Source organism: Lytechinus variegatus, chromosome 3 (assembly GCF_018143015.1).
Source record: "Lytechinus variegatus isolate NC3 chromosome 3, Lvar_3.0, whole genome shotgun sequence".
Taxonomy (NCBI): Eukaryota; Metazoa; Echinodermata; class Echinoidea; order Temnopleuroida; family Toxopneustidae; genus Lytechinus; species Lytechinus variegatus.
This window is the reverse complement of record NC_054742.1, coordinates 39,944,097-39,958,154: the sequence shown is the minus strand read 5'-3', so window position 1 is coordinate 39,958,154 and position 14,058 is coordinate 39,944,097. Positions and strand designations below refer to the sequence as shown.

General features: G+C 34.8%; 1 protein-coding gene across 1 annotated transcript in view; it reads right to left on the bottom strand.

Moving 5' to 3' along the window:
* LOC121410999 (A disintegrin and metalloproteinase with thrombospondin motifs 9-like) overlaps nt 1–14,058 on the bottom strand; it is a 136,737-nt gene that overhangs the window by 33,259 nt on the left and 89,420 nt on the right. The window contains exons 13-24 of the mRNA XM_041603454.1: nt 13,887–14,004; nt 13,135–13,230; nt 10,866–11,032; nt 9,833–9,959; nt 8,742–8,868; nt 7,438–7,645; nt 6,432–6,596; nt 5,485–5,649; nt 2,859–3,176; nt 1,958–2,122; nt 1,260–1,490; nt 111–272 (exon numbers count right to left, since the gene is read on the bottom strand). Of these exons, the coding sequence (XP_041459388.1) occupies nt 111–272; nt 1,260–1,490; nt 1,958–2,122; nt 2,859–3,176; nt 5,485–5,649; nt 6,432–6,596; nt 7,438–7,645; nt 8,742–8,868; nt 9,833–9,959; nt 10,866–11,032; nt 13,135–13,230; nt 13,887–14,004 (2,049 nt within the window). The remainder of the gene's footprint in view (nt 1–110; nt 273–1,259; nt 1,491–1,957; nt 2,123–2,858; nt 3,177–5,484; nt 5,650–6,431; nt 6,597–7,437; nt 7,646–8,741; nt 8,869–9,832; nt 9,960–10,865; nt 11,033–13,134; nt 13,231–13,886; nt 14,005–14,058) is intronic.

Here is a 14,058-nt window from a genome sequence, read left to right as displayed (position 1 = left end):
GTGTCCTAATCACAAGTTCTACAATTGCACCAAAGGCCTTCCCCTATGACCACAGGGAAATCCCCCTGCCTTTCCCCTCTCCACTCTCGTTTCCTTCACAACAAACTCACCTGACCCCATTCCCCATAGTCCCAAGAGGGGCAAGGCTCCACCTCACAGGACTCAGTATCAGGTGGTCTAGAGTTCTGGTCACAGTATGATGATATCCTGTTGCCATCGTCCAAGCATTCCACTCTGCGTTGCCTCAGACCCTCACCGCAAGAAACACTGCACTGTGGGTGTGAAAGGAAGCAGAAAAATACATGAGTATGCTGGATGATATCATAGAGAAGTTAGAAAAGATTTATTATTAGGGCAATTTCCTAAATGTGCAAATAAAAAAATTCTATTTTTTTAGATGTACATTGGGTGATTTCAAGTACGGTGTTGAAATCTGGTGTTGGTGTTGGGACAACACCAACACCAGCTACAACACCGTACTTGAAATCACGCTGGTGTTGGGATTGACCTCGGAAAATATGACGTATTTCCGGCAGTTTGTGTTGAGCTCTGGTGTTGAATGTCGTCTGCTGAACCGAGCATTACAGCTGGTGTTGACGATCTACGTGCAAGTTCCCTATTCACCAACACCAACCCCCAGGGATTGGGAAAATCGTGATTTCAAGTTCGGTGTTGGTGTTGATGAACTGTAGTTCACGAACAGGAGGCGAACACGATGAAACACCCCCGTAAAATTATCTATTACAGTTAAGATGAGCGCAAATCATTACAGTTTTACACATTTTAATGAAAAATATTATTCATTCTTTCTGATTTTAACCTGTGCATTCTGTACGATAAGATTTTACTGCAATTTCTTCCCGATTTCACTTTCGTCGTCGAGAATTTCTCGCGTAAAGTTGAGATGATCAGCAGCGCAGCGCAGAGGCGTGACGTCATAGGATATCGATAACGCGATCGCTATCGCTCCTCTAAACTCAGCTCGGTGTTGGGGCTCGGTTCAGCAGCCTTTTCACGCTCTCAACACCAACACCAACACCGAACACCGTACTTGAAATCACCCATTTTAGTGCTGAAAATATATCATTACACAGAGAAAAATAAAGGAAATCAGAAATGTTTACCCACATTTTCAGTAAGATAGTCTAATTTGGCTCATGTTTCGTTTCAATCAACACTATAGAATATTGACAAACAAATCAGGATCAGATTTACTAGAAAATTAATTATTTTAAAAAGGGGGACACTTAAGTACTCACTGAACTCCATGTGCTAGTCCTCCAGCTATATCTTGTTCCAATCCTATTATCATAATTGTCATGTAAAGTACGCCCTCTTGGTCTATTGGTAGGACAGTCTTGGCTATTGCAGGCATGTTCTCTGCTAGGTTTGACTTCAGGATCACACTCTGAATTGGATGTTATTGTATCATCATTGTAAACACATGCAACATAGCGTGTTGTTACACCTTCTCCACAAGAGACTGGGCACTGTTGGCAAGATAGATTTGAATTCTGAATTACTTCTGAAAATTTGGTTGTCATTAATGTGAGGAATTTATCAAAATTTAAATAAAGCCAACAAACACAGACAACGTTTCTTACATTATGTCATATTCCTAATGATAATCTCAGAACAAACAAAGCATAAAATGTATTCAATTTGTTTCATCAAAAATCTATTTTTCTTCTTTTTCAAATTATACCACATTAGGGAAAAGGAAGGTTCAATATCATAAGTAAAAATTGTCAAACAAAAATTGAAAAATAACAGAAGGAAGACATTTAACTTTTTTTCTGTCAAGAAAGTTGTAAAGAACAGGGGTAGACAAAGAAAAGAGCAGACAAAAAGAACAAGTTAGAAAGAAAATGATATCTGAAATCAAAAGAAATAATTCTGATTCATTGCTGATGACAATACTTTATGCAAGTAAGTGAGATATGTTTGAAAAACTTACCTCTCTCCAGTCTCCTGTCCTCCAATGTGGGCAAGATTTGATCTCACACATCTCCATTGATGGAGGTCGACGATCAGGGTCACAGTCTGTGTTGTCAATATTACCTTTGCTGTCACGGCAACTTACATATCTCTCCCTAATGCCTGGCCCACAAGTCATTGAACACTGGAGAAACAAAGTACATTAGCCAAAATATTATTTCTTCAGCTGATATATATTTCAACCATTTCCATCCAAAAAAAATTGTTAACAATAGCCAAAATAACCATTTAGCAAATACTTTTTAAACTACTCTTGAACAAGAAAAGGGCACAAAAAACATTACTGAGAAAAACATAGTGTCAAAGAAAATATAATATTACCATTGATGACAAATGTAGTTTCCTTAATCCCAAAGCATTTCTTATTTAATAAGAAATGCAACAATTACTGAGATATATTTCTTGTATAACAAACATACAACTATATGTATGTTACAAGTATGTAACAAGTATGTAACATACATACAGCTGTAAAATAAAAGTGTCTCATGTGTATCATTAATTTCATAAAAATGTTTGGCTGAATTCTGTAAAGGGTAGACAGGTCCCCATTTCATGAAGATTGTCAATACTGATAATTATCAGTCACTAACTAGTAACAGTAATAGAACATGGCTATTGCTTTAGTACAAGATTTATCATTGAATGATAACCAAACAGTTCCAGCAAACCATGATGAAACAGTCCATGCCTTGGTGGATTTGATAAATATCAATAGATCTATCCTGCAGCATAGTGGGATGCATGTATATCATATGGTAAGGAATAATAGGGTTTGGTGACTTCAGCATATCTATCAGTTGCCTACTGGATCATGGTACAAAGCAATTGATGGTTAAACAAGTTAGTCATTAGCTTACTGGTGTCCATGCCCCAGTCCTCCAATGGCTCCTGAATATCCTTCTCCTGGCTGAGGGAGACATCCCAGGATTCCCCCTGTCAACGATCTCATCAAAGACCGGTATGGTGATGATGTCCCTGATAGGTAGAGTAGAGGCTTCAGTGGTAGTTGTTGGAGCTAGGGTCGTGGTAGGTATGGGACAATCTGAGAGCTTGCATTCCTGTTCGGTGATGGGCTTGGCCCCAGCACTGCATTCAGAGTCATCCAGCCACTGGCCGTCGTAGGTTCGACAGCGGACGGTTCTACCCTGATACCCATTGCCACAGCTAACAGAGCACTGTGAGGAAATGTGGGAAGAGGTCATGCACTTTTTCTGGTCAATATTTTGAGATAGACTAGAAATTCTAAAATTTATCCATCACTAGTAAGGGTTAAAATTCATTGATATCTTGCTTGGTCATATATGTAATATTTCAATGTCATCTGGAGTTTTTCCTTGTGACATGAAAGTTGCAAAAGTCACTCCTATATATAAAAAGGACGACCATACACTTATTGGGAATTATCGCCCCATTTCTGTTCTCTCATCATTTTCAAAAATATTAGAACGCCTTGTTTACAACAGATTAGTCTCATTTTTGTCATTACATAACTTATTTAATCCATCCCAATATGGTTTTTGTAAACTTCATTCTGCTGATTTAGCTCTTGTTGATCTTTATGATAAAATATCTTCTCTTCTGGCAAAAAAGGAGCATGTAATTTGTGTTTTCATGGACTTAAGCAAAGCCTTCGACACCCTGGATCATAATATCTTACTTTATGAATTAAAATATTTCGGAGTCAGAGGTACTACCCTTAATTGGTTTAAAAGTTATATTTCTAATAGGCAACAATTTACGTGTATAAATTCAGTTAGTTCTCGTTTGCAGTATATAAATTGTGGTGTACCACAAGGTTCAATCTTAGGCCCCCTTTTATTTCTTCTTTATATTAATGATATTGTTTATTCTTCACCTCTATTGCAATATATCCTCTTTGCTGATGACACTACAGTTATTTCTTCGAGCTCTGATAAAAAAAGGCTTTTTGAAATTTTGAATAATGAATTGCCCAAAATATCCACATGGTTCCAAAGTAATAAATTATCGTTAAACTTGCAAAAAACATATTATGTTAATTTCAAGAGCTCTAAAGCATTATCTGATCAATATACAGAAGAAATAAAAATAAGTAATATTTCTATAGCACAAAGAAACAATGTGAGGTTTTTAGGTGTCATTATAGATGAGTTCTTAACGTGGGATGATCATATATCTAAAATACTCACATCTATGTCACAATGCATAGGGATAATGTTTAAAGTAAAATACTATTTGCCTATTCAAGCATTACTCTCAATTTATAATTCTATTTTACTGCCACATGTAACTTACTGTAATATTGTTTGGGGCTCATTCAAATAAAAAAATCATCATATCTTCTTATTGCAAAAGAAAGCTGTTCGTTTATGTGCTGGTGTTGGTTATTATGAAAATACTGATCCCCTCTTTAATCGTTTTAAAACTTTGAAAATGGATGACATACATATATTTCAAATTGCTTTGTTTATGTATCGATTTTACTGTCGTCAATTACCAACCACGTTTAATCATATGTTCGTTTTAAATTCTTTCATTCATAATTATCCTACGAGAACTTCAACAAATGTTCATTTATTAAACCCAATAACCGCTTTAGCTCATAGGTCAATAAGACATACTGGTCCTGATACCTGGAATAATATACCCATAACAATACGTTACGCTTCTACATTGAATAAATTTAAGTTCGATTTCAAACATTTTATTATTAACAGCTATTCGATCTAAGTCATTGTTTTTTTTGTTTAATACTTACAAAAAATAAATAAATTACTATCTTTCGATACACGGCTGACATATCATCATTATAATTATGTAATATTATTTATTTTTATGTCTTTGTGGCATGCTTGATGTTTTTCATTTTGGCCCTGCTGCGTATATGGAGAATGTAAATGTTATTTTATTTTTATTTAAAAAAAAAAAAAAAAGACGCATTCAGGGCCGTATAGTCATTTCTTGAGGGGTGTCCTTTTCAAGCCTCTGTGCTTATGACTGTCCCCTCCCATGTAATGATTGTTCTGATATTTAAATATTGTTAATTCGTTTTATGTTGTATGTTCAATTGTTGCATGGAAATAAAATAATCAATCAATATAATCATTTGGGATCTGTTTTATTTTTAGTAACAACTAAATTCTATAGTATTCATCAGTACTCCAAAATTAAAAACATATCAGGATGATGTTCCATAGGGATTAAAATGATTGAGAAAATGATTTGCATTCAAGAACAGAACAAAAGTTGACATAACGGTGCACATATAATTAAAGGGTTCACAGTATATCACCATGTCATAGTCCTGAATAGGACTGTTTGTGATCTTTTGTAAGTTAAAAAAAATACCAAAAACACACAAAAGATCACAAATATTCCTTTAAAGGAATACAAAATGGTGATATACCATAAACCCTTCTATTAGGTGACCAGTAGGTTGTAAGGTTAACAACTTTTATGAAAAATCACTCTGATCTTGTACTTGAACTTATTTTGTTTCCTTACCGAGTCCCACTGACCCGGTGCCCAGTGGGGACACCTTTGTTGCTCACATCTCCTCCTTGAATCAGGTTTAGTGAGACCATCACAGAGCCGGGAATCTACCTTTGAGCCTTCCTGATAGCAAGCTACCTCTCGAAGTTCTTCACCTACACCGCATGTCACTGAACACTGATTAAAAACAAAATAGAAATTTTGAGAACCTTTGCTTAAGTTTGCTAGATAAGAAAATGATTAGATATATTATTTGGGCTCTGGAATACAAAAGTTATCAATTGTGAAACTTGCATTGAAATATTTTCCATCATAAGAATGACAAGTACCTTATCAGAATTGTTGTATCAAATTTGCAAAAAATCAGTGTCTCATGAAATCAAGATGGACATTTTATCATTTAAAAAAATAAATCTAGTCAAATTTAAATCAGATTTAAATCAATTAAATCTGACTTGCCCAGGATTGGAATGTGATTTGAACCATGAAATGCTATGATTGTCATTTTGATTGTTTCTTATTATAAATCAATCAGACCTCTCGACTTGCAATAGATTAGATAATACCGCAATATGGTCCAAAGCCTGCAATACAAATAGGGGTATACATATGTCATTGTGACTACTGTTTGTTTTTTATATACATTATTCTGCTTTCCAGATGTGTTGAAGTGGTGATAGAATAATACACTGTAATATTATATCTGAAGTACTAGTGGCTGTTAAAGATTATTTCCAAATATTGGGAAAATGTCCAAAGAATTTGCTTTCAAGTACATTAACACTGATAAGCCAATTATATAAGTGAGCAAGAAGGATTTCCTGTCATGAAGCAGATCAGTAACTTTCAAATCAACATATGTATATTTCAATTTTAATAGTTTATTAAATCATACAGTAGGTGCAGTATGCACTATTTTTTAACCCTTACAACTAACGACAATGATGAACATGACTTACAGCACTCCATTCTAGAGCTGACCATTCTGGGCATGCATTGAAGTTACAATCTTCTATAACATGAAGTAATGATGGATCACAACGACTATCATCAGCGATGTACCCTTCGCCATAGCGACATGATGCACCTCTGGACCTTGTTCCTGTGTTACAAGATCTAGAACACTGTCAAAGAAAAACAAATTTGATATTGAGAGACCAGTTGACAAATATGCATCACACACGTATCTGGAATCCTAGGAGCTTCAATTCCTTAAAAGATGATTACATATTTTGTTAAAAATTTTATTCTGTTAAAATATTATCCAACAATTCTTCTATAAATCTATCTATTATGGTATTGCCATCCAAAATTAGCTACCATGGTAATAACTTTCAATAGTTTATTGAAATAGGGGATTTCATAGCTTAAATTAATCCCAGGACATAGCCATATATGTCCTCTTGATTGGTCTTGTGGATTAGTTTTGCTTTTTATGATGAATAAATTGAAAGATTTCTAAAATAGACACCAGGTAAGAGAAATCCTATCTCTTCATTTTTGCTATAGCATTGATGAAGAAAGTAATCCCAGCCATGGTGCAATGTCATTTAGCAAGAAATTTATCCACACTGTGCTGCACTCAATCCAGGTGAGGTGAATGGGTACCCGGTAAGAAGAAATTCCTTGAATGCTTGGAGCTCCTAGGCAGCCCAGCTAAAGTCGGGGTAATAATAGCAAAGCCCACTGGGAGGACAGTTTTCATAACTGAAGTGGCTTCCCTGGATAAATATACCTATATTGTTATTATTATCATTAAAGTATAAGACATTTATATTATAAATCTGATAAATCATTAGTTTTAAATCACTCAAAGGCTGAACTGCCTCAAATATTCTGGCCACAGAATCAAAAATTTAATATTCAGATAAAGTAAATTCTTATCCTAAATCTCTCTCTCTCTCAAAAAAAAGAACCTTTACCAACACACAATGAGTACATGAAGTCCAAAAATTCATACTTTACCTGAGACCAAAGTGAATATTCCCATCTGTAACGACTGGTCCTGCATGAATCCTGGCAATCAATGGTCTCAGGAGGGCGCTCTTCAGCATTACAGTATTCATCAGATACCTGTGAATATTCCTCTCCTTTTCTCTTCCTTTTGAGGCATTTGATCAGTCTAGTTTTCTTACATTGTTCATCGCATTCAGATTCTCTCATCACATGCCATCTATTGAAGGTGGGAATAATGAAATATCCACAATGATATTAACTACTGTTATTAGCTAATTGTCAATATACCTTCAGAATGAATTACTCCCAATATCAGAAAGGATATATAAATGAGTGAAATAATAAAGTGAGATTTAAAGAAATACTGAACAAGCCACCATCAGAATTTAGGACATCTTGTCTGAATTTACATTTTGTTCACCTTAATTCTACATTAATTTGATGGAAATTTTATCAAGAGCAGAAAGTTTGAAACCTGACAAAGATTAACACACACAAAAATCAGCCTCTTCATTGTTCAAAGTCCATACCAGTCTCGTGACCAATTGTATTTATTATCCTTCCAAATATTGTACTCTCAAATCAATTACTGGCATATCCATTCCATCATTAAAGCTTTGTAGATAGAAATCCAAATTCAGATTCCACAGAACATTCACATTCATACAGCAATTAAAGTAATCTGCATTTTATGACCCAATGGTCAATGGAAAAACATTTTTCTTGACTGATGGGAGTGTATAGATGCTTAAATTGCTTGTTATTAATCATCCAGGTGGCTGATGCCTTTGAATCATGATCAAGCAACTTGGGTCCTGTTACACAGAGGTTAGCGATTAATCATACGCTCAATTTTCTTGATTGAATTTACATTGCAGTTAATGGAATCAATCATAGAAAAATGTTATATGATCATTGCTGCGCTTTGTGATACAGGCCCGAGGGATCTGTTTTTTTTTCCAGTTATAATATAAGACAGATTTGCAATAGTTGTATAAAACTTAGATTGAAAACATTTTATTTGATTTGATTGGCTGACAGTAATTTTCTTATAGAAATTGTGCATTTAGTATTGCAGCAATTTTCTGTGAAACTGGAATTAACTGGATTAACTGGAAGGGGAGTGTTTCATTAATCAAACAGTCAGGTCCGAGCTAATCAGATACAAGGATTTGTATTACCTAATAAAAAATAGTCATTGATAAAACGCTTTCCTGGAATACAACCGAGGTATTGTGCTATTTATTTAAAGATTTACATCATGATTTATCCAACGACAGTAAAATCTGTATAATATTGGACACATTTCTTACCTAACTATACATCTTGTATTGCATTCTTCCTCGATAGGGTTAGTTGGCCTAGGTCCGTCACACATAGAGTCATCTACTAATCTGTTATCATTGGCATCCATGCAGCGTATGGCTCTACGCTTCATACCTGCAAAGATTATAACAGTGGAGAGAAGATGAATTTGAGGTGTCAATTCGTACCAGAACATATTAGAATTAAATCCTTGACTCAACCATATTTCATTCAGATAATTTTTGTTTCCGCTGACATCTAAACCCAGTCAAAGGATCATGGAGCAACGGTTCTGGTTCTTGCTTTTCATTCAGTAGTCTTCAAATGACACTGCAGCACTAGCATCATTTTCAACTTCCATCCAGGTGTGAAATGGGTACATCCTAGGTCTGAGGTCATTGTATTTGCCCAGCACTATCGGCATCTCACACAGCAACTACATGGCTGTAATACTCCCAAGGAAGGAATGGAAGATATGTAGGGCAAGACTGACCAAATTTTCTTAATTATATTTTCCATACTTCTGTATTCAAGATAACATTTATTTTGTCATAATCTGTACAATACAATTCCCTAAAAAGATTCATCTTGTTGGTCTGATGGTTTTAACCAGGGGCTAGTACAGGTGTAGTAAAATATAATTTGCCTAAACCCAAGTTAGTACATGGTCAAAACGATGCCAACGATATAGGGTATATATTGTGCACATATCCATCTTGTTAGGTGCTCAGCTGAGCTGGGCGTTCATAGCACACACAGCTTTTTAAGGAATTACTTCCTACCGGTACCCATTCTTACCTGGGTTGAGTGCAGCACATTGTGGATCAGTTTCTTGCTGAAGGAAATTACGCCATAGCCGGGATTGGAACCCACGACCCTCTGTTTCAAAGTCCGAAGACTAATCCACTGGGCCACAACGCTCCACAAGCAACAATTATAAAAATTATTTTACCACCAAACATAAACATTCTTGACCAAGTGCTTACACTTTATAAAGCATACCTATGCCACAGAAATTTGATTAGTCACTGGTCTAAACGTAGACCACTTTTGTTAATTCTACTCTATGCCCCTAGATTCATCCTGTACACATACATACCATAGCAATCTCGATCACATTCTGTCCATGGTCCTGATCGATCCCATACATAGATAGGGAAGTTGACACGTGGTACATTGAAGGAGTATGACACGTTAGGTGGATGAAGATCACCAACAGATAAAATCTAGGTGAAAAGATATTAAAAATAGGTTAATTATTGATTCAGGCTTGACTTGAATGCCTATATGCAAAAGCAATTTACTGCAGTAGAAAAGCATTCAAATTAAAATCATAAAACCATTATAATGCTACTTTGTATAATAACTCGTGAAGTACCAACCAATTTCATTAATTCATCACCAAAATGGCATAAATCTGATGTATGTATGAATGTTGGATGTAAAGCTCCACACGTTATTCATACAATTGTTAATATTATTCTGAGGGTATCACAATGACAACTGACTTGTTATCAATATGTTGCTTTCCTCACTTTCAATTTCAATTCAAGTTCAATTTATTTCTTTCAAAATTAAAAACAATTACAAGGTAAAAATATATATACAATAAAATAGAAATAGTGGAGACAGCTTGTAAGAACATTGAGTTCTTATTAAATGCTGCCACCAATACACAAACATTTAAAACTGAGTAATTTACAAGAACATGTGAAAATAAATACTTCAGATAAAATGATACAAATAAGTCTTGATACTTATAGTTTTTCTATACATTGCACTAAATAACAGTAGCTATTGTGCAGGATGAAAGAGGCTCTTCGAGGTTCAAAGGTAGTCCAACAGTGTGTGGACAAAATCAATCAAAATGATCCCTTTCTGATACCATAAACATAATATATGAAATCAAAATTGTTCTTTATTACATCATGAAGCATATTGAATTTCACTATGGGGTTATCAGTGCGACTGATTTGCACTAAAATTGATTAGTTTGCAGTTTTTGTCACTTGCTTCTGCAACATTTTCTTGGATGCTCATAGACCAGTTTTGTACACAAAAGTGTTGCTGAGTTGCACTATGTCTGAACAAGCCTCAAGGGTTGAATTCAGACTGGTTACCAATATACTCACATATAAATTAATGGCTCTCTGTAGTTTATCGTCGCTAATGATGGTTTCTACCGCGCTGTTTGAACCACTATATTGTAGTACAGTCTTGTTTATATGGATTTCTCTGGCATACATGCTGACAATAAAATTACCATTGAGAATGAACTCATCCTGGTCATTAGATAAAGCTGTAAATAAAAACAATAGAAAATAAATTATTTGTATGGTTATATATGAGGTTGTTTAGCCTCATTTTAAGATTGGAAATATGTAAACCGAAGGCTAAAAATTTGAAGTCATCTACAAGATCTATGAAATGTAAATCAAAAGTTCGATATCAATCACAGATTTTATAGCAAACTTTGTACTTAGAATTACAATTGATTGTAATATTTTTACATTAATATACATTATTGATTAAAGATAAATGCCAGTTGTGGTAACGATCTCAAAATGACTTTTTACCACCCAAGTGTCTGTTTATGTGAATAAAAAATATGTGCCGAAGGATTCTGGTAGAAATTGTGTAATTGCTTAGAAATAAGCAAAATAAGCGTGGATTCTGGCACTTCCGTCGGGTCTTTATTCCAGCAATATAATATACACTGTCCCAAGTGTGCCTATCTGTGCTGGCGATCTTCAGTGTGATTGTTTTTCAGCTTAGATTTTATGATTTCACGTAGTGCAGTTTATGTAACTGTACCAGATCTAGATCGATGATGATATAGTATTACTTAACCTTGGTTTTTCCATACTTTCTCACAAAATCAGTGTTTTACTGCAACTACTGTAATTTAGCTTTAAAGAGTAGAAATAATGAGGATTAATGCCTTCACCACTAACGGCTCACTTTAAATCATGTTTAACTTCAGACCAATGTTTAATCAAATTAGTGTTTTGATCTATATAGTTAGGCTGAGCTCACTTGGTACAATAATCGAGAAAAAAAATTAAGAACTATGTGTTAATATCATGTATTGTAGTACATCAAGTCATATCTACATTTGAATCATACTTATTTCAAAATACATCCACCTTTAACATCATCCAAAGAGAACAAGGAAGAGAATGCTTGTTTGGCATTTTTACAATGATTTCTATTTCCTTGTGGACATAAACATTAACCCTATCTTGGCCGGGGTATTTTGGGAGTTCCTATGGCCGGGGGGGGGGGGCCTCCCAGGCCCCCCCTAAGATCTTGGCCGTCAACCACGCAATCGCGCTGAAAATTGGCACGCGGGTTGCCTGGGACATAATCTACAAGATTGTATACAAATTTATTTCATGCAAATCGCTATTAAGTGATTATGCTAATTTATGCATTAGTATGCGAAATCATACTTTTCCCTATAACTCCCTAAATAAAGCTCTAAATGTACTAATTTTTGGTATAGAAACTCTTTGTGGTGTCCTTACCAAGTGTACATGAAAAAAATTGTGATATCAAATCATTTTCTTATGTATTATATTGTTTTTTTGCAATTTCTTATGTATTTCTCTGTTTTTTTAACCTTTTGTTTTTCATTGTTTTTTCAATGAAATTTGTTGGGGACTCTACTGTGATCATAAAAAGCATAAAATTAATACATTTAGACTAGCAACACTAAAAAATAATCATACATTTATGAATTTTGGTTGGAAACATAATTTGCATTGACTTTGTACACGAAATCATGTTTTTGAGCAATTTTCGGTCTGACTTGCACTTACATAATGTTGCGTAATTTCGGAACCACATACTCGGGTGACGCAAAATTGGTCTCAAAAGTTGCACAAGACTTTAAAAAAAAGTCAGGGAGCGGCGCAGTCAAAAAATTTCGCACGGCAAAAATATCGCGCGATTCGTTGAGGGGGGGGCCTCCGACGCCCCCCCGGCCTAGATAGGGTTAACTCTAATAATAATGGTAAATTATTCTGTGTTTTCAGAGAGGAATTCAACACTATTCAGAAATAAATCACCCAGAGTAGAACCAGATTCATGACCAGCAGACTTTGGGTAATGCCACTGAAAATTGCCTATGTATTGCTGAATTTGTTATTTATCCCGGTCTGACAGTTGACCAAGGCTAGGCAGGTTTTGCCAAAGAATTTATCAATGGAAAACTAAGTTTGCTTTCCCTCAAAGATGTATCTGTTACAGGCATTCCCAGTGCTTTTCACAAAATCCCAATGAAAGCTGATGCCCATCTGACTTTAAAATACTAGAGCTTTTCCCTTGATAACAAATTTTAGATAAAAGTATAAAACAGGATGTTAAGTTCTGAAAATAATGCACCTAACATTTACTTACCAAGATAATTATCATCCTCAGCTCTTCCATTAAAAGAATACTGTTTAATTTCAATTTTCGTTGATCCTGATGGTATAGTAATTATTTTTGTATATCCTGAAAGAGAAACAAGAAATAAAAAGTTGGATTCATTCATATCTGAGCAATATCATGCTATGACAAAAAATCGAAGCTCATTCAGTTAGTTTTGCAATAGCTTTTCATCATCATCTTAATTTTTTTTTCAATTTCAAGTTCATATATGATTTTCCTTTCCAATCCAGACAGGGCTAGACTGTATCTCCTTATTAATGAGATACAAAATATATTTATAAATCTATGTGATGAGTATGACTGATGAAAAACCATATTTAAATGTGAACAATCCATTATCTCCTTTTGTCTCAGAGAGAAAAGGCCTAAAATCTATAGAAAGTATACATTGCTTGAATTCTAGGTAATGTCATGTAAATATTGTATTCAACATTGAAATTGTCATGGAAACTTCCATGATAGGAGAGTTATGTTATTGTGGTAATTGGTGGAAGAGTTGGGACACGTATTCTGAATATAGGCCCTGTCATACTATCAATACAAACAAGAAGGCACTACTGTATCCGTTAATAACTTCAAGTTAGTTCAATCACATTTTATATATTAGGAAATTGAATGACTGGCATTAAGAGATTTCCAGTCAATGCTTGTAGGCATAGTCCATGTCCTTAGCTAACACAAAATAGTTGAGTGTAACAATATGTCTTCTGATGACTTACCATGTCTAACATGATTATAAGTTCTTCTTTCCCTCCTACATGCTGAGTTATCTCCTCCACACACTCCGCATTCATCTCGCTTGGTGTTGGAGCTCAGTATATGATCACATCCTGCTTGCTGAAAGTATTGGAAAACATCAGATTTTTTAGTCATTAATATGTTGATATAGGC